The sequence below is a fragment of the Boeremia exigua genome (assembly GCF_020726555.1).
Source record: "Boeremia exigua strain MPI-SDFR-AT-0100 chromosome Unknown C7974scaffold_6, whole genome shotgun sequence".
Classification (NCBI taxonomy): Eukaryota; Fungi; Ascomycota; class Dothideomycetes; order Pleosporales; family Didymellaceae; genus Boeremia; species Boeremia exigua.
Window position 1 is genome coordinate 1,272,451 of NW_025763523.1, and position 19,136 is coordinate 1,291,586.

The window sequence follows — 19,136 nt, forward strand, 5'->3', positions numbered from 1 at the left end:
CTTAAAATGGACGAAGTGATTCCGTTGTACCTGTGATCAAAAGTATGTTGCTACAAGGTGCCCAAAGACAAACGACGTGTAAGATTACACAGCACAATGCCCCATCTGTAGTCCATGGTGCCACGCACAATCTCGCTTCATCTGTGTGACCAACCTGTCACAGCCGTATCAACGACGAATGGACTGCAACACGGGTCACACGGAAGCGTGCATCCTGAACTACACCATGTTCCCTTCGTCGTCCATCGACTCGCCCGCCGTACTTAGATTCTGGCGCTGTGCAATCTGCTGTCTCTCCAACCTCTGCCGTACACATTCCATTCGCATCGTCTTCATATGGTGTGCCATGATACGTATCTCGTGCGTCAAAGAGTCGCAGATGAATTCCCAGTCGTACATATCCCGCGTTGTCGACGTTGCAGACGGGTAAAGGCTGTGTTGCATTTGCAGGAATGTATCAGCATTGGGTGAGCAAGACATATTCAGGTGTTACAAATGATAGGAGATTATAGAAGAGATAATGATGATAGAGTGATATTATTCGGCTGTGGTGAAGATATGTTCATGAGCATTCAATTGAGAGAGTCGACTGAATGATACCCGCGTTTGACGCCAACGAATATAAAAATTTTCATTCCAGCAATCGCTCACGTTCTGCGCACTGTCCATTATGTTCGTTGTTCAAGTGTAGTTGTTTGCGCAAACTGTCAATCTCGGTGACTCTGATGGAGCATACTGTCGCATCATGACTGGCGACTTGGGCGTTTAACCAGAAGTTTCTCCGTCATGTTCAAATGTCGTGAAACACCTTCTCCAAGTCCTTCGGCTCGACGTACTTGCCCGCCTCCCTCTCGACCTCATCCGCCACAAACACCCAGAAGTTTCTCTCCACCTTAGCCACTGCACGCATCATCAACTCGACCATCCCTTCATCCATCCGGACGACCTCATCAATCTCGCCCTTCCTCCTGTCTTCATCTTTCCCCTTCCCCTTGCTCTTTCCCTTTCCCTTCCCCTTCACTTGCACAGCGGCGTCCGACACAGCTCGCTCCCCATTTGCACCAGCAACACTGGCAGGACGGCGAATGTTTGCACTCAACTCCGTTGCGTTCTGGAAGTCCTTGACCCGCTTCTTGCCTGCCTTGCTCGTGCCCTCGCGCCCATTTCCCGCGTTGCGCAGATGTGCGTAGTCGCGCGGCTCGAAACCGACTTCTCGGGCTGGAGTCGCGGTCGCAGAGTTGTTGAGTATGATTCGGGCGTACACGGCCGCTTCGGTCCAGGTTGGCGCTTCGTCGTTGGAGACGCGTCGCTCGTTGAGCTGCGCAGTGATCTCGCTCCAGGAACCGCCTTCGGCGCGCAGGGTCGTGATGAGCGTGTCCTCGAATGAGGTAGGAGCGCGTTCGTTAGATGAAGCAGGTGCGGACTGCATAATAGAGCTGTTCTGCAGGACAGACGCCTTGAGTTCGCGGGCACGCTTGAAGACGTCAACAGAGGTATCTGGATTCGTCATGATGCGTTCGCTGATAGACGCAAGCAGTTGGAGGCTACTGGGAAATAGTTGTAAGGCTGATAGTTGTAGTGTGCTGTTAGTGGATGAGGGTCCTGTTCTCGGAAGGTACCTTATAAGCAGAGGAAGTGGCGCTGGGCGCTACCTACCTTCACTTACCTGAACCTCCGCTTCGGCGTACCAGTGACTCGGCTTACTGGACATCATTGCCTGTAGTAATAACGAAGGTAGAGATCCGGACAGGTAGATACTGCTATGTGATTGTTGGTAGCTGACTGCTGCATCCATGTGGTTAAAACTCGAGATCAAGCATGTCAGTGAACGCCAGCTCTTTTGGGGCAGTAAACTTGTGTAGAAAAAGCAACAAACAGATTGGTATTTATTCTTACATGTACTCCGATCCGTCCTTGTTCAAAGTAACCCAAGCTCCGTATGCCAAAAGATTTATTCCACCCACTACTAATTCCGTTTTACCTGTATGTTGCCCATGCCAGCCTAGCCTCGGCCTCTACTTGCTTCCTCGCTGATTTCTCAGCGGGTGTCTCTATACGCCTCGTCGCCTTCGGCGACTTGCGCTTCGAGGGCAGCATCGATCGTAGCAGTGATGTTGTCGACCTTGCTGTGGATGTAGACCGGATGGACGCCGCGCCCTTCTCTGCGTTGTGGTCCATAGTGAGCGCCACGCGTCTGTCACCGACGAGATAAATGGTGTGAGTTGGTATTTTTGGATTTTCCGATCCTTGGAGATTGGACAGGTGTGTTTGTTCTCCGGCACGTTGGCGAGATTCCTAGCTGGATCTTCCCTGGAAGAGAATGGAGAGGGCTGAAGACGAAGGATGACTGTGATACTACGAACCTGAGGCCACATCATCCAACCTTATACGTCCCGTCCTCATCTTCTGGACTCACCACCGTTCAACAAGCGCCGTAATTCTCGCTTCCGAGCCACAGCTGCGCATGCGCACAATAAGGGCGCACTCAGCCCTACCCGCACATCCCCATCCGGCGACTCACGATCGCTTACCGCAGTGACTCACGCCGTGAGCGGCGCGCGTCGTCTACTTCTTGGATCCAACGCCATGTGGAGGACGTTTCGCTTGCGGATCCTGAAAGGAGTAAGTGCGGGGAACGCCCTTCCCTGCCCACGCTCCAGACCGGGGCGCTAGCGCTGATGCAGATGCGCATGTTTGTTACTTGCTGATAAATGAGCACCGGGGTTGATTGACCGATAGCGCGTATGTAGGACCTCATGACACTACCTACGAGCTCACCGGGCTCTTACTCGCGATCCCTGACACGGCCGCGGAACGTCAGAGGAGTCACAGTCATGATGAGTCTTAGTGATGCTCGCAGGGACAGTCAGAAGAAGGGAGTTGCTTTCGTGATGAGCGTATACTGAATTCATCGTCGTATCATGGGAATCTACCGAACCAGACCAATCCAACGCCATACCCATGCCATCATAAATCTACACCGTCTACCAATCAAGCCCTCCCGCGCCTCTCTCCCCACCCGCAAGAATCATGCTCGCCTTTGCCTTCTCCCCAAGCCCGTTCTCGAGATGGCTAACCTGCATGCCCTTCCTGCCCTTGAGCTTCATGCGCTCGAGCTTGCGGTCCAGCGCCACAAACGGATCCTCGCTCTCGCTCTTCTTGATCTTGAACTTCTCCGTCCCGAGCACGCTGTCCAGCTCCTCGATGCTGGGCAGCTTGACATACAGCCAGCCGTCTGCACGCTCCTCGACGGGGAAGGTGGCAATGCTGAGCGCCTCGTCATTGGCACAGCGGCCCGCCTGCTCGCCGCCGAGCTCGAAGTTGCGCTTGTGGTTCGGGCACGACACCCAGAGTTTGTTGTTCTTGATGTCGTCGCCGATGAGGCCGTCAGAGAGCACGAAGGCACGCTTGTGGGGACACATTTGCTGCGTGCAGTAGTACTTGCCGCGGACCTTGAAGAGGGCGAGTTGCGTGTCGCCGCGCTTGAGCGCCTTGGAGTCGCCCGTCGGCGTGTCCTGCAGCTCTGTGGCTGCCAGCATCGGTTGCCAGCTGAGCTCGGCCCACTTGTGACCGCGGAAATCTTCTGTAACGCTGTCTTTTGGCCAATATGATGGGCGTTCTTGACCGCGCTCCTGGGTGGGCTCAATGGTGTCGACGATGGTCTCGGGTGTGTTTGCGAACTGGTTGAACCAGGCCCGTTTCTTGGGGTCTTTGAGGACTTCAGTCCACTCGCAGAAGAAAGAGCCAACAAGCTCTTCCATCTGCTTCTCCAGATCGGCGCAAATCCCGAGCTTGTCTTCCAGAATGACCTCTTGTAGGTACTTGATGCCGCCCGGCAGATTCTCCATCCATCGTGCTGTACGTTGGAGCTTATCGGCTGTGCGAATGTAGAATGAAAGGTAGCGGTCGAGAATGGGTACGACATCATCTGGTGGTACATCCTTGGCAAGGAGTTCTGAGTGGCGAGGCTTTGCGCCGCCGTTACCGCCAACGAAGATGTTGAAACCTTTCTCGGTTGCGATGAGACCGAAGTCCTTGTTCTGTGCCTCCGCACACTCGCGCACACAGCCCGATACTCCACCCTTGATCTTGTGAGGACCACGGATGGACTTGTAGCGCTCCTCCAGACGCACCGCCATGCCGACACTGTCACCGATACCGAAACGGCACCATGTGGTTCCGACACACGATTTGACTGTACGCAGCGACTTCGCATAAGCGTGTCCAGACTCCATGCCGCCATCGATCAGCTCCTGCCAGATATCAGGCAGATCCTGCTTCCTCGCACCGAACATGTCGATACGCTGACCACCAGTAATCTTCGTGTATAGATTGTACTTCTTGCCAACCATGCCAATAACGATGAGTTTCTCAGGTGTAATTTCGCCACCAGAGACTCGTGGCACGACTGAGAATGTGCCGTTACGCTGGATATTGGCCAAGAACCTATCGTTGGTCTCTTGTAGACCTCGTCGCTCCACATCGAGCAGATGCTTGTTGAACAGCGAAGCGATGATGGATCCGACAGCGGGCTTGCACGCCTCGCATCCCGTCGACTCGGGCTCACTGCCGCACTCCCGCATCACAGCGTCAAAGTCCTTCAGACTCTTAACGGAGATGATGTTGAACAGATCGGCGCGCGAGTACGCGAAGTGAGGGCAGAGATGGTTACTGACTTCCTGACCCATGGATGCCATCGTCTTGTTGAAGATGGTCTGGACGAGCGGCATGCAGCCACCACATCCAGTCCCAGCTTTCGTGCAAGACTTGACGTCCCCAATGGACTTGCAGGTCCCGTCCTTGACAGAGTTGACGACATCGTCCTTGGTGACGTTGTGGCAGGAGCAAATCTGGGTGTCGCCGGACAGATCGGACCCATCATCTTCGCCCTGCGAGGCTCCAATGATCAATTCAGCTGGGCGCATCTCCAAAGGTTTTTGGTTCTTCACCATTGGCACCAGCTTGATGTAGTCTTTTGTGTCGCCGATCATCATACCTCCCAGCAGGTACTTGCCGTCCATGGTGAATAGATACTTCTTGTACACTTGCTGGAAGGGGTCCTTGTATGTCAAAGCCTTGACCGGTGGCGCTGCTGGCCCACTCGTGAGGTTCCTGACCTTGTCCACCTCTTTCTTCTCCTTCTGGCGTCCTGGCATATCCTTGGGCCCGTCGCGATCCGCAAAGAAGTCGCCGAAGCTCGCAACCTCAACACCCAGCAGCTTGAGCTTGGTGCTGAGGTCGGGGCGCTTGAATGTACGTGGCGCGTGTGCTTTCGCTTGTGTGAGATTGAAAGCGAGGACGTCTGCCATCTCAACGCCGGGAGCAATAAGGCCAAAAGTTTGGTTTTCCCAGCTCGCACACTCGCCGATTGCGTAGATGTCTGGTGTCGAGGTCGACAGGTCGTTGTTGACAATGATGCCGCCTCCTCGATCAGCGCACTTGATCGATGCCTTGCGTGCAAGCTCGTCGCGCGCTTTGATGCCAATCGCGAAGCAAATGCACGAGCACTCCATCTCTTCGCCATCCTCGAAGACGACACCACGCACAGCGTTCTTCTCATTCGTCAAGATCTTGCCGACTCTTTTGCTCAGCATGACATCCAGCCCCATGGCGCGCACCTGCTCCACGACCATGGATCCTGCGTCGTTGTCCAGCTGTCGCGAGAGAACCCACCGATTCCGCTCGATGAGCTTGACTTGTGAGAAGTTCTCCAGATCCATCATAGCGTGCGCAGCCTCCAGGCCCAGCAGTCCACCACCAACTACAGCACCGCTCGTCCCCTTGCGTGTCGCAGAGAACTCGATGAGACGCTGCAAGTCATCGATGGTGCGGTACACAAAGACGCCTTCCGCGTCGTGGCCGGGCGTGTGGCGGGGAAGCAAAGCGTCCGATCCTGTTGCGAGGACAAGAAGGTCGTAAGGTACTGTCTCGCCCGACGATGTCTTGACGTTCTTGTTTGCGGAGTCGATCTCGGTAACGAGTGTGTTGAGGTGGTAGTTCAATGAGCCCTCGGGCATGGAAGAGTACCACTCCTTCGGATTCAGGAACAGGTTCTCGACCTGACGGTGCTGGAAGAAACTTGTCAATCCGACGCGGTTGTAGGCCAGATATGGTTCCTCGCCAATGACGACGATGTCGTATTCTCTCCGCTTGACATCGTATTTCATGAGCTTCTCGCTATGTCGTCGTCAGCCATCACACCCACACTGATTGAGACGTTGTACTCACATGAACGCAATGCCCACCATACCAAGTCCCACTACTACAACCTTCTTCCGCGCTTGCTGTGGTGTATCCCCGAGTTCGCCTTTTTTCTCCAACTCCTCTACCTTTTCAGGCAGCTGGTTCGCCTCTGGGTCATTCCACTCGCTGTTTGAAATATTGCCATCTTTCGAGCCCCAGGTGCCGTGAACCGGCGAGTCTGATTCCGAGTGTGAAGCCCCAGACTTGGGATCGAGGCCCTGCGTCACAATTGGAACTGCTTCTGTCTCCGCCATCCTGGCTAATATAGATGTGAGATGTTCCACCAAGCTGCTATCGCTGGTTGTCGTGGATCCTCAGTGGTATTCTGATATACTCGCAGACAAATCAATGCACACACAACCTGCCTCAAGCGTCCAAGCACAAACGAATACACAGGAATGTAATAGAGATGAAGAGTGCAAAGCAACTCAAGTCAAAAGCCGCAAAGACATACCCTCAACCTAACTCCAAGCGCACCGCCGTTGAGTAAAAGCATCCCAATGATAGGCTGCGCCCAGCTGCCTCACAGCGCAAGACAAGACAACTCCGTGGACACTCGCACGACTTCGCCCGTAGCTCCGCGCTCACCCAACAAGCACTCCCGCGCGGCCACGCGATACACCGCGCGCAGCAGCGACGACAATTCCCATGTGCCAATCCCCGCGGCGCCGGAAATGTAGTCTCGAAGCTGGGGCGCGACGTCAGGCCGATACGCAGCGACCGTACGATCGAATCAGCGCCCCGGTATTTGCGAGCGCCGCTCACGCTTCTTTTCCACGGAGACGCAGCATCGTTGAGGGACGGAGCGCGGATAGTGGAGTGGGCAGGGGCCAGCGCGCACGGACGCGGCGCCTGATAAGAGGACGCGGTTTGGTGGAGCCAAGCGCAAGGGGCGCGATGCGGTCTGATAAGGATTCGGGAGGGGCGTGGACAGCGGGACTGGGACTGGGAGACTGGGGGCGTAGTTGGGTTTCTCCGTCACGAGAGTGCGAGAGCAGCTGACAGTACATGGGCACTGGATGTGTAGATGGATGCTGGGGATGCTGGGTACGACTTGCGCTAGCCGTTTTGGGATGTTTGTAGAAACGTTATTGTTGTATGCCATTCGGATTTCTGCATACTCAATGCAAGTAACAAGGACAATCACATCTGTCTCGCAGAGCCCGTCTAAACGCCGTTTTGTGTATCCCAGCCCTTGCCATCCCAACAAGATCTCCCAAACGCCGTGTCATAACGCAGGCCCGAAGGGTAACGTCTAAAAGAACAACAGATCCTCCTCCGCCCAGCCCGCGCCCAAAAGCCACTTCTTGACGCTCTTCTCAAGTGCCTCAGGCCCGCACACGAGGACCATCGTGTCCCCCTTCTCCCCAACAGAGCAATGCTTCTCCATCAACGGCGCCGCAATTCTGCCTCTCAGCCCCGGCCAATCCTCCGGGCCCTGCGTAAGGGTATACAGGATCTCGCACCTATCCTCGTTCTCGCGCTGGAACCGATCCAGCTCCTCTTTGCACAAGATATCCTCGACGAGCCTGTTGCCGTTGAGTAGCGTGCAGGTTGTAGCATCGGCCTTGTCCTGCATAACGGCACGCAGGACCTGGAATATGGGCGTGATGCCGGAGCCGCCACAGACCATGATGAATTTCTTGACGCGTCGGGGCTTGCTGTTGATCGAGCATTGGCCTTGGCCGAGATACTCGAACTTGCCGATCGGGCCCTTCATGTCGACCCAGTGGCCCGTGGGGATCGCGTCGAGGGCGCGTGTCATCTTGCCGCCCATCTTCGCGGGGCTGTCGGCAGTCGCGGGGATGTCTCCGTAGACTTTGATCAGGATGTCGATGTAGCCTTTCTTGGTGGTCTCGGAGATGGGCGTGTACGAGCGGATGATGGCTTCGCGGGTCACGGGATCGCGGAGGCGGATCATCAGGTGTTGTCCTGTAGGCAGGCCCAGGGACTGCGTGTCGTGGTCCAGCTTGAACGTGAAAATCCTGGTATCCCAGGACACGCTTTTCTTCGAATGCAGCAATGCTTTCTGCCAAACACGATTGTCCAGGAATACAGGCCGAGGTTCTGTTGATTCGGTGTTGGGCTCGCCTGACTGAAGCGTCTCTCGCGACTCGGGCGAAAGAGTGCCAATGTGATAGTCCGGCATCATAGCCTTTGCAGTTTCACTGTGGATTGCCATGAACTCATCGGTAGCATCGAGCGCGGCGGCGCTGATGATGCTTTGGGCGCCGCCTGGGTGACCTTCGAGGAAGGCTGTACCGTCGTACACCTCACCGTTAACCACGAACCATGGGTTGTCTGCTTTGTCGTGCTGCTTCAACTCTTCAAGCTCGATAATCTTGTTGACACCATCTTTGGTCATCTTGATCTCTTTTACCTCTTCGATAGCAGCAGACTCCGGCTCTTCGCCCGCAATGGTCTCGCCCCACTGACCGTTGGTGAGGTTGCCACCTGATTTCTTGACACGCTCCATCCAGCCACCAGGCATGAGTGCCGGTTGTGTTGGGTGCTCAAAGCGGAGAGTTCCGTGCTCGTTGTGGATGGCAATGCGATACCAGGGGTTGTTCATCATACCGAGGACGCTCCAGTACATGTCACGGGGCATGATGCACATGGCTTCGTCCATGGCTCGGACAAGGATGTCGCTGGCATTCTTCAACTCATCAGTGGCAATGTCGAGGTTCCAGAAGCACCAACAGAAGGAAGTTTCTCGCCAGTCCATATCGAGACGGCCACCAAACAAATTCTTGTCCTCATATGTGCGGTAGCGGTCTTCTGCGTAGTCGATGTTGGCAAGGCGCCATGTCCGGCCTTTGTCGAGAGATACTTCGCAGCGTGTGACGCGACGACCCCCACCGCTGTACGCATAGCCTCGAACGTTGTAAGTTTCCGCTGCGGAAGCTATGCTGACCTTTTCCTCATGTGCGGGGAAAGCGATAGCGGCGTTAGGGGACAAGTCATAGATGGCGTAACGTTCGTCCATCCACCATTTGGGGTTCTTCACCGACTCATCCGGGTCGACCATAGTGGGCAATACTCTGTTGTCGTAGATGTGATACCAATTGTCGCTAGGCTCGGCTGTCACTATTAATCTCTTGATCCACTTGACGCTTCGTCCGCCAATCTGTCCAGGGATGACTGCTCGTAGCGGCTTTCCGTGGTCTGGTGTTAGCGGCTCGCCATTCATCTTGTGAGCGAGCATGATGCCCCTGTTGGCATCCATAACCCAGTTGAGCTTGACGGACGTGCCGTAGTATCCGTTTGGCTGTGGTGCATTAGCTAATGTTGCCAGGATGCAATATCACTTACGAGTTTATCAGCACCCTCCATGCATACATACTTGGCCTTACGAAGGGGTTTTGCACGTTCGATGACGTCTTTCATAACAACACCGGTGAAGAGTGCCGTAGATACACCAGCGGGACCCCACGAGAATCCCTTGCTCTTGCGAACTACGTTCTGCTCTTTGCGTCTGTTTCCTGCACAGACCAATGTGATTGGATACGTCACATTCTCATACTCTTGCAAGAGCTCACGTAATGTAATCTTTAATGGGTTCTGAACGAGGCTGAACGTCGTTAGACAACTGTGATGGAGAGTGCTACGCCGACATACCCTTCGACTGAGAACTCCCAGTCCAGACATTCCGAGTCATGGACTTCAGGTACTGCGCCATGGTTCCGAACGTAGAATAGGTCGGGGCTTGTGAGGAAACCTTCGCTGTACAAGGCACTGAGGGGAGCCTCGACGTTGAAGGGATGGACACCAGTCAACCGGATGAGTCTCGGATCCCTAGGAACATGTGCATCAGGCGTGGGCTTATCCAAGTCTAGTACCTGCTGTTGTTGCGAAGGTGGGGGCAAAGGAACGTCAAGCTCTGTTGGTGCTGTGGATGTTGTGGACTTGCTGTCATCGCTATCGAAGTCTGTCTCTGGTGGTGTCGGCGGCATTCGTACTGGTACGGATGCTGCGTGTGCCTTTGGCTGTACCTCAGCCGGGGGAGGGAGGGGAACTCCTGCTTGCTGTGCTGCTTCGCTCATGTTGTGCTGCCGTTTGGAAATCGTCAAGATGAAAAATGGGTATAGGGCAGAAAATCAAGCACAAAGCATGCAGTGAAAATTTCGCATACACCGTAGGGATCCGTGGTGAGATGGTCGCAAGACGTATAGTGATATCAAGAGGAACAGGAGCGGCACAGAAAGTCCACGTCGAATAGAATTGAGGCAAATGTAAAAGAAGGAACTGGACCGCGATCACTGAAGCCAGAGGCGCACAGCCTAGTGAGATCGTCTTACCGTAAGACTAGACACACCAGCTCTTGTCATTCTCACGAACATCTCCTGGAGCACCCGAGATCGCGGAGAAGCCACAATTAGGTTGACGATCGCGGGGATCACTTTCCGCGGGCATAAATCGAATTGTCATAGCCGGCATGCCGTCATTGTATCAGATAGCAAGACTTGGAGAGATTCAATTCTGTGTGGATCTGTAATTGATACGCTTCCTTATCTTTGGGACCGTTTCAGGTTTAGTGCCCGACAAGTGTGGCGAATGTTAGTTCGTGTGCAAGCGACAGCAGTGTTCCTGACGCCCGATCTTAGAGCCATGTGGGGGTCTAGGAGCTTGAAGTCCTCCAGAGCACTCAGCGGAGATACTTGGTCTGTAGAATCGCCCTGCTCTGAAATCGCGAGAAGGAATCTGTCTATCTACCTAGTTCTTGTGCAGTCCTTGGGACCCCGCAACCACGTATACTACTAGCGCTTATAGATAGTGTGAAGCGGTTGTGCGACTGTCGTCTCATCCTCGTGCTCATAAGCCTGGCGCGTCCGTCGCCATGAATGTTGGGCGTCGACATCGCCCTGTGCCACGGAAATGTTTCGTACATCCCTATAACAGCAGAGTACGCCAATGAAAGTCGAGGTGGGTCGATGCGATACGGCGTTTGAAGTTAGGTGGGACGATGTGGTGTGCGTCGAGATGGAGTTGCTGTACTCGATGTTTCTCCGCGGGTGTTTGTGGGTACCATCAACAAGCGCCGGCTGTAGTGCGCACCAAAATATCACGGTCCGCAACGGACGTTTGCTGCTCGGCAGTGCCGGCCATGATTAAGACCAGACGCCAGAGCACTATCCTCGGACACACTCGGTGACATTCGGACATGGTGGATGTGATCACCAGCCACTGAGGCAACTTTGTTCACATCAATTCCGCGTCCTAGGAACACAGTCGTCGAGGCATATCATCATGTCCGCTCATCTCGATGCAGCGACTGCCTAAGGTTGTCCAAGCGGATTATCAGACTGGCGTGCTCGAGCGGCTGTCGTTGGCTGCAGATGTAGACGTCGAAAATAGCACGAAAGGCGATTCACACTTGCGCCAATGGTCCTACCTGAATGCGGCCGGAGAGCTTTTCATGCAGCGTTTGGGCACGCTGCTTTGTTCGCACCTCGTTTCGCATTTTGGACGAAGCTCGGGCGTATCGCCCTTTCACGCCGTGCTTCAACCTTGTGATCATGTCGCCTGCTTTGCCTTTGGTCAGGTCAGAACAGTTCAGCTGGTCTTCTTTAGGTCGTGTCTTGTTCAAGAAGTCGATTTGGGCTTGGGACGCGGGACTACGGCGCCACGGCATGTTCTTTGCAATCCACATGTGCTCGAAGACGTCTTTTGCAAAAGTGTCTGCAGCGTGTACAACATGCTCGAAGGATTCCCCTTCTGCGATGGTCCGCGGGGCAGCATAAGGACTTTTGATAGTCTCAACTCGAGGCAGTCTGCGGTAGTACTTGGCTCTGAAGCAACCTTCGGCTGTATCGGATGGCTCAATGACGATGTAGTTGCCACTATTTGTGGTGAGAATGAATTTGCCGTCACCAGCACCAACCCACGCATACTGGCTCAGGTTGCGGATGTACTGGTCGCCGGAGGTGTCTGCGATGAGATCGTGGACCGAGTCGTAGTCGGTGAAGGTGACGGCGCCCGGCAGCTTGCTCGAAAGCGTGCGGTGCATCAGCACGGCGGCGTCTTGCTGGCGCTGCTTCTCCGTCTCCTTCCTCTCCTTCATCTCGGCCATGCTCTTCGTGTCCACGTTCTCGACGATCTCGCCAGGATCGAGCCCAAACAGAGTGGGTGTTGACACGACACCAGTGCTTAGTGCTGCAACCATGTCGATGATGTGACAGTTGTCTTTACCCTTGTGCAGGCGCATACCTCGTCCGATCATCTGCACGAGCAAGTTGCGCGATTTAGTCGGGCGAGCCAGCAGCACACAGTCGATATTTGGAATGTCGGTACCCTCGGTGAAGACTCCACAGTTCAACAGGACTGAAAACTCGCCGTTTCGAAACGCGTCTATCCTGGCGCTGCGGATCTTGGCGGGCGTGTCGCCAGTGACGAATTGCGCGTCGATGCCATATTCCCGAAACTTAGTGGTCAGGTTGGTGACGTGACTCAGATCGACGCAGAAGATGAGGGTCGACTTGCGGCCTTTAGCCTTGGTCGACCAAGACTTCAGCACGAGCTCGTTGGTTTCGTTGGTGTTGATCGCTTTGGACAGGGCGGCAGTCTGGAAGTCACCGTTGACGGTAGAGCCGACCTTGGTCAGATCAGCCTTCATCTCGACAGTGGTGAAGACGACGTCGGACAGCCAGTTTTCTTCGATCATGTCGACGTAGTCACTGCGCGTGTCAGCCTCGGCTGTGGCCAATACATAGAGAAACGTACCGGTGGTAGACAATGTGGTCGATGACAGAGCCGAGCTTCCTGCCGTCGAAGCGCGAGAAGGTGGCCGACACGCCGACCAAGGCAGCGACATGGCGGCTACTCCACTCGGACGCATGACGTAGACCAAAGTGTTCCAGGACCTCGAGGTAGGTCGGGCTGACTATGTGATGGGCCTCGTCGACCAGCACGAGCTTGTAGCGCGACGGGTCGAACTTGTGTAGGCGGTCGCCCGACGTGATGCTCTGCACCGAGGCAATGGTGATGTCGGCGGCGCCCGAGGCGGCGTTGTTGCCCATCTCGATTTCGACATGCTTGTCGGGGTAGGTGAGGGCGCAGTGGCGGGCGGCCTGCTCGACGAGCTCGCGGCGGTGGGCGAGGATGAGCGTCTGGGTGGCGTCGCCCACGGACGGGATGCGGTCGATGAGGTGGGTGAAGATGACCGTCTTGCCGGAGCCGGTGGCCAGGGACACGCCGAGCCGCCTGTGGCCTGCCTGCAGGTAGGCGAGGACTGCCTGGATGCACTCTTCCTGGTACTCACGGAGCTGGAGCTTGGGCGGGGCGGGCGCGGCGGGCGGTGGTGGCGGCGGAGGAGCTGCAAGGCCGCGTGCGCGCGATGCGAACCTGGCGGGGACGCAGACCGAGGCGGGGACGCGGATAGACGTAGACGTAGACGCAGCACTGGGCTGCCTGCAGTGCCGCAGCGCAGGGCGCAAAAGGCGGATCATGGAGCTGGTGCAGGCGTGCGGGCGTGCAGGCGCGCGAAGATGACGCGCAGTCACTGGGCAGGCCAGGATGACGGAGCCAGGCCCCACTGAAAAGTGCCAGAGCGCGGCCGTCCCTGCAGCATGCACCACCGCCTTCACCATGGCCCCGCCGCGCTGCTCTCGCTCTGACGACTCCCCGTCCGCGCGCCCGCCCTCACACCCGCCCGCCCACGATGAGTTCTGGAGACGAGGCCACGTCGGCGCTGTCCAGCGACGTCGAGACCCGCCCGTCGCCCGCGCCCCGCCTGCTGTCGCGCACACCAGACACGCCCAGTACGCCAGGCACCCCGCGCAAACGCCGCCGCATTGAGTCGGCCGAGCCCCTCCGCGTGCGCAAGCACTACCTCGAGGGCAAGTACAACGACGCCTACCGCGTGCTGTTCAACGACCAAGTGCGCCATGCCGCCTGTCCGCCGCCCGCCGACGGCCGCCAGCTCACGGCCCAGTACGGCGCGTCCACCTGGTCGGGCGCCGAGCAGGCAGCCTTGTTTGCCGCCCTTGCGCGCTTGGGACGAGACGATGTCGCCGCACTCGCACGCGCAGTCGCCACCAAGACCATCGCCGAGACCCGCGCGCTGCTGCTTCTGCTGGACGAGGCCGCTGCCCGCAGCGGCGACCTGGGCCTGACGCTGCGAGACATCCCGGCCGCCGTAGAGCTCGGCCCGCAGTGCACAGAGGAGCTCGACGTCATGGCCGAGGCGCTGGCCTGGTTCCAGGAGCAGTGGGAGCTGGCTGAGGAGCAGAAGCGCCACGGCGACTACTGGCTGATCACCCCGTCTGTCGCTGCCAGCGTCGAGCTCGCCATCAACGGGCCCTCGCGACCTGCATCGAGTCGTCCCATCACCCCCGCCGAGCCAGCCACCCCCCGCTCAGGCTCGGGCATAGCAGGGTATGCCCACACACCGTGCTCGACACCTCCTGCTGACCCAGCATAGTTCCTGTGTGCGTTGCAGGCGTCACAAGATCCGGTGCGACCGCAATCTTCCTTGCACCAATTGCGCACGGCTGAAAAACCACGTCACATGCGAATACCCGCCGTCAAAACAACGACTCCCTCCGATCGACCCTCCAGCCGCAACACCAAACTTGGACGATGCCAAAGCCCCGCTCTCCCAGCCCGATAGCCCCGTAGAACCGCAAATACTACAAGCCATACCGCAGGCGAGCCTGCTGCATGCTGAAAACATGCTTGTGCTCTCAAGAGATCTGTTCATGAACCGATCGCCTGCCATACCCTCACCCTGGCCTCATTGGTCTGCATATGCATCTGAGCAAGTCCCAGAGCCGTCAATTGTGCGTACAGCATTCAACGACTTCCACACCCTCGCAGTATCTGTGACCAAACGCTTGATGCAGACAGCCATCATGCAAGCCACATCGCGCCTGCGCTCCCAACGCCGCCGCACGAAGAAGGGCGTCATGCCTTTGGTCAAGAAGAGGGATGTCTTGTCAGCCATCGATGTTCTCGGATTGGAGAGAAATGGGCGCACGCGATGGACTGGGGTCGCCAGGCGCTGTAACCTACAAGTCTTTGATGAGCAGCGCACTACAAGATTCAAGACTAGCCAACTTGAAATGTCATGGAATCAAGTCGAAGATATCTTAGGGCTCTACGATACAGTGTCTGCGTCGTCTACTACCGGTGCGGACGTGGCCGGATCCACGTTCGATGTAGCAGACGGAGTCTTTAGACACAGAGCTGCTCGCCATGGAACTCCCCTGCCGATGCAGCACCTGTCGCCGTCCAACTCAGATTCACATCCTGAAATGGAAGGCGATTCGGCCTCATCCAGTGACATGGAGGAGGAGCTTGCGAATCACGTTAAAGAAGATTCCACAGACCGTGCTTCCAGTGTTGAATCCGAACAACTGACTCCAGACCATGCGCATGAGAAGCAGACTCTGGAGCAATTCGACCAGCAAGCTAGTCGTCATGCAGAGGAGTCGCTTTGTGAGCTCCTCGGCATAACCACTGCTATTAGGCGTAAATTACCGGATGCTGGTGAACTGGAAGACGATGATGAACATGAAAACGAGACACTCTATACCCGTGTGGATGACTGGCGCAAATGGACAAACTACCATGCCGCGTGGGAAGAAAATCAGACTCCTGTCCCAAATGCCAAGTTCGTGGCCATGCAGAAGCCGAGGGCAGCCCCAGCTGTTTTCCGGGCAAGCGTCGACTCAGACGCATCCTCGACATCTCAGGGCCAACAACAGCCCAGAGTAAGAGGTACAGTCGAACTACAGCCTCAAAATCCTCGCGATTATGCAGCAATGCAAGGTTCTGCGTATGACATGGCCTCTGATTCGTCCGTATCTGGCGATGAGGCAGATGCAGACGTGCCTGCCCAATCAATTGAGAGCACAGGAATCGCGTACAATAGCGACGCGATGGACTGGGAGACTTGAAGAACCACCAGGTTCTCGAATAATCTGGTCTTCGTCGCGACGTTGGCCAATGCTGGTGTCTACGTCGTCCCGCTATCTACCTGCCTAATACGGCAATGACCTACCTTGTCCACATTGCGAACCCACGATGCACCCCGGTAGACTATGGATGCCGAGCCGCGGAGGTTTTTCTAACGAACGAATGTTCAGATAGAGCTGAGGGGCGAGCAAATGATCCCTGATCGATCTAACTAAGAGAGGAAGTTCAGTACACATACCGTCGGTGACGCACATCGACAAATAATGTTGCCGTCTCGACATACCATATAAAGATAACGGACTTCACTGATCCCTCTCCGAAGGTCAATCCGCATCATGCATTTCCTCACGGCTGTTCTGAGTACCATCGTCGCTACGGCGTGTGCCCATGATGTGCACGAACGCGATCTGCCACCACCTGTGGCTATCAACGACATGAGCTACACCAACTGCGCGAACGCAGCATGGCCGCCGTCAAATGTTGGCACCGAATTAGTGCCTCAGAAGCCTACCGACGAGCTCAAGACAATGCTAGACGAGATTGACCCCAAAAACATCGAGAGCATTATCACCAAGTTGGTATCCTTCGGCACACGCCATACACTGAGCACGCAGAACAGCACCACGCGCGGTATCGGCGCAGCAAGAGACTGGATCGAGTCGGAAATGAGAAAATATGCCAACCAAAGCGCCGGTCGCATGACTGTCACTGTGCCTAGCTACACTCAGGGCGTGGCTTCTCGCATCCCTTTTCCTGTCAAGATCAGCAATGTCCTTGCGACGATCAAAGGCAGCGAGACCCCGGATAAAGTCTATATTATGACTGGCCACTATGACTCGCGCGTGACCGACGTGCTGAATTACGAGTCGGACGCTCCAGGCGCCAACGACGATGCTTCCGGTGTTGCTATCGCTATGGAACTCGCCCGTGTCCTAGCCTCGCGCCAGCCCAAGTCTACAATCATTCTCGGCGCCGTCGCTGGTGAAGAACAGAGTCTGTACGGCAGTACCTTCTTCGCCAACACGCTGCGCAACGCCTCCGTCAACGTCGAAGGCATGCTGAATTGCGACATCGTCGGCAGCTCGACAGGCGATCGCGGCCAAAAGGACCCATATACCATCCGCGCCTTCGCGCAAGGCCCACCGCCTTCAGAAAACAGCACAGTTGCTGCCCGCCGTCTGCAAATTGGCGGCGAAAACGATTCGCCTGCCCGCGAACTCGCACGCTTCACCGCTGAAGTCGCCGCCAACGGTGCCACTGGCATGAACATCGCCATAATCTATCGCCTGGACCGCTTCTTGCGCGGCGGCGACCACTCGCCCTTCCTCGCCGCAGGCTACCCGGCAATCCGCTACACCGAACCCAACGAGAACTTTGCACACCAGCACCAGGACTTGCGTACTGAGAATGGCACCGTGTACGGCGACCTCCTCGAGTTCGTCGACTTCGACTTCACCGCGCGCGTCGGCCGCGTCAACCTCGCCACGCTGTGGAGCCTGAGCGAGGCGCCGGGCTGGCCGCGCAACGTCACCGTCGACACGAGCGTGCTCGACAACGACACGAGGCTCAAGTGGGTGGTCAGCGCTGATCCGAATGTCGCCAGCTACGAGGTTGTGTGGCGGCCCAACATCAATCCGCTTTGGACGCATATGCTCGATGTGGGCAAGGTGGGCAGCGTGACGTTGCCGCTCAGCAAGGACAATGCGATCTTTGGCGTCAGGGCGGTGGGCAAGAACGGGTTGAAGAGTCCGGCCACGTACCCTTTCCCAGGCTAGATGTTGGTCATGTAGGCGAGCAATGTAAAGACATGTGTCTGTGGGCGTCAGAGGCTCGTTATGAGAAGGGCCAGTCCCGTAGAGCAAATGCACGTGCAATCCAGAAATCCCGTTTCGAACTTGTCTCCGTGAGAGTGGAGGAAGAATGATGGCGCCGGGAGCTTGGTAATGACAGGTAGCCGATGTACCGTGGTATTCGGACTAGAACACCGCTCGCCAACCGCGAGAGCGATGGCACGGGACCTACAGTAACTGATCTGGGCGTTTCGGTCGCACCGCAGTCGGCGCAGGAAGCCAAAGCCGCGGTCCCCAACCACGCCCGTCGTTCCTGCATGCCAGCCATCACGCACCGCTGCACCACCCCCTGCGCCACAAACGAGCCGTCACTGTCTGTGTGATGCGAAATGTCGGTGAGGTGTTGTCTGATACACCGGCATGGGTTTTCGAAGCCGGCCAATCGCCAGGGTGAGGCGGTGGTGCGAAGATGCCGCGTTTGCAGTGGACTAGGAATCTAGCGGGTGAGGACTTGCGCGTTTTGCGTGTCTCACCATGGCTTGTGAAGGTGGAGTCGATCTGATGACCATGGGGTGATGCGTTTTGAGAGGCAGAGGTCGTCATGTGCTGTGGCTGAGGCGGTGTCTGCTGTCGGGATGTTGTTTGTTACGGGGACTGACAGTATGGCCGCGTGGCTCTGTCCAACACTCTCATGATGTTTTGAGTATGCTGTTTTGAGGAGCATAATGTTCTTCACACCGACTCCTCTACTCGAAGTGAGTAGAGCTGCTATTCGCAAGGATTGCAGCGTGCAATGAATTTCTCGGTTCAATCAAAACTCACAAGCCGGCTCAGTGAGGCAGTGTGCCACTGTATCAGTTAGTGCGTTGCACTCTGTGTGGCTTGGATATCTCATATCACACACAAAGAGTCCATTGCAATGGGTCGTCGTGGATGAGGCTGCCAGTTTGTAGGCTGACCGAACGTCGCGACGCACACGGTCTTACGATTGCAGAAACTGTTTGGTGATTATGGTTTTGGGGTAGCAGGTGACTGATGTTGAGTGGCTGCTCGCAAATTCACAAGGCATGGAAGCAAACTTGCCTGTGCAACCAAACTAATGCGCCCATATGAATGGCAAGGAACCCATCGACACAGGTCCGGTGAATCAAGGCAGTGTAAAAGAGCCTGTAGTCAGCACGACACTGA

General features: G+C 56.2%; 5 protein-coding genes across 5 annotated transcripts; 1 reads left to right on the top strand and 4 right to left on the bottom strand.

Moving 5' to 3' along the window:
- Positions 1–532: 532 nt before the first annotated feature.
- Positions 533–1,779, bottom strand: C7974DRAFT_394428 (uncharacterized protein). The gene has a single exon (XM_046141880.1). The coding sequence runs from the start codon at positions 1,508–1,510 to the stop codon at positions 791–793; it is 720 nt and encodes a 239-aa protein (XP_045997182.1). The 5' UTR covers positions 1,511–1,779; the 3' UTR covers positions 533–790.
- Positions 1,780–2,916: 1,137 nt separating this feature from the next.
- On the bottom strand, positions 2,917–6,694 carry C7974DRAFT_186033 (uncharacterized protein). The gene is made up of 2 exons (XM_046136481.1): positions 6,229–6,694; positions 2,917–6,177 (listed from the first exon to the last, which is right to left on the bottom strand). Exons 1-2 carry the CDS (start codon positions 6,495–6,497, stop codon positions 2,985–2,987), a joined length of 3,462 nt encoding a protein of 1,153 aa, XP_045997183.1. The 5' UTR covers positions 6,498–6,694; the 3' UTR covers positions 2,917–2,984.
- Positions 6,695–7,371: 677 nt separating this feature from the next.
- Positions 7,372–10,720, bottom strand: C7974DRAFT_186038 (uncharacterized protein). Its single transcript, XM_046136482.1, has 3 exons — positions 9,862–10,720; positions 9,556–9,814; positions 7,372–9,511 (listed from the first exon to the last, which is right to left on the bottom strand). Exons 1-3 carry the CDS (start codon positions 10,284–10,286, stop codon positions 7,499–7,501), a joined length of 2,697 nt encoding a protein of 898 aa, XP_045997184.1. The 5' UTR covers positions 10,287–10,720; the 3' UTR covers positions 7,372–7,498.
- Positions 10,721–11,611: 891 nt separating this feature from the next.
- On the bottom strand, positions 11,612–14,128 carry C7974DRAFT_433989 (P-loop containing nucleoside triphosphate hydrolase protein; the record flags this gene model as incomplete). The annotated part of the gene is made up of 3 exons (XM_046144958.1): positions 11,612–12,917; positions 12,964–13,555; positions 13,858–14,128. The coding sequence occupies 3 exons, from the start codon at positions 14,126–14,128 to the stop codon at positions 11,612–11,614; spliced, it is 2,169 nt and encodes a 722-aa protein (XP_045997185.1).
- Positions 14,129–16,316: 2,188 nt separating this feature from the next.
- Positions 16,317–17,962, top strand: C7974DRAFT_186059 (putative zinc metalloprotease). Its single transcript, XM_046136483.1, has one exon. It carries the CDS (start codon positions 16,494–16,496, stop codon positions 17,931–17,933), a length of 1,440 nt encoding a protein of 479 aa, XP_045997186.1. The 5' UTR covers positions 16,317–16,493; the 3' UTR covers positions 17,934–17,962.
- Positions 17,963–19,136: the final 1,174 nt, after the last annotated feature.

Excerpts from the sequence above, each read along its gene's own strand:
- C7974DRAFT_186038 (XM_046136482.1), bottom strand. The coding sequence starts at position 10,286 with ATGAGCGAAGCAGCACAGCAAGCAGGAGTTCCCCTCCCTCCCCCGGCT. Across the intron at positions 9,815-9,861 it reads TGGGAGTTCTCAGTCGAAGG|CCTCGTTCAGAACCCATTAA; the intron begins GTATGTCGGCGT and ends AACGACGTTCAG. Across the intron at positions 9,512-9,555 it reads TGGAGGGTGCTGATAAACTC|CCAAACGGATACTACGGCAC; the intron begins GTAAGTGATATT and ends AATGCACCACAG.
- C7974DRAFT_186059 (XM_046136483.1), top strand. The coding sequence starts at position 16,494 with ATGCATTTCCTCACGGCTGTTCTGAGTACCATCGTCGCTACGGCGTGT.
- C7974DRAFT_186033 (XM_046136481.1), bottom strand. The coding sequence starts at position 6,497 with ATGGCGGAGACAGAAGCAGTTCCAATTGTGACGCAGGGCCTCGATCCC. Across the intron at positions 6,178-6,228 it reads ATGGTGGGCATTGCGTTCAT|CGAGAAGCTCATGAAATACG; the intron begins GTGAGTACAACG and ends ACGACGACATAG.
- C7974DRAFT_394428 (XM_046141880.1), bottom strand. The coding sequence starts at position 1,510 with ATGACGAATCCAGATACCTCTGTTGACGTCTTCAAGCGTGCCCGCGAA.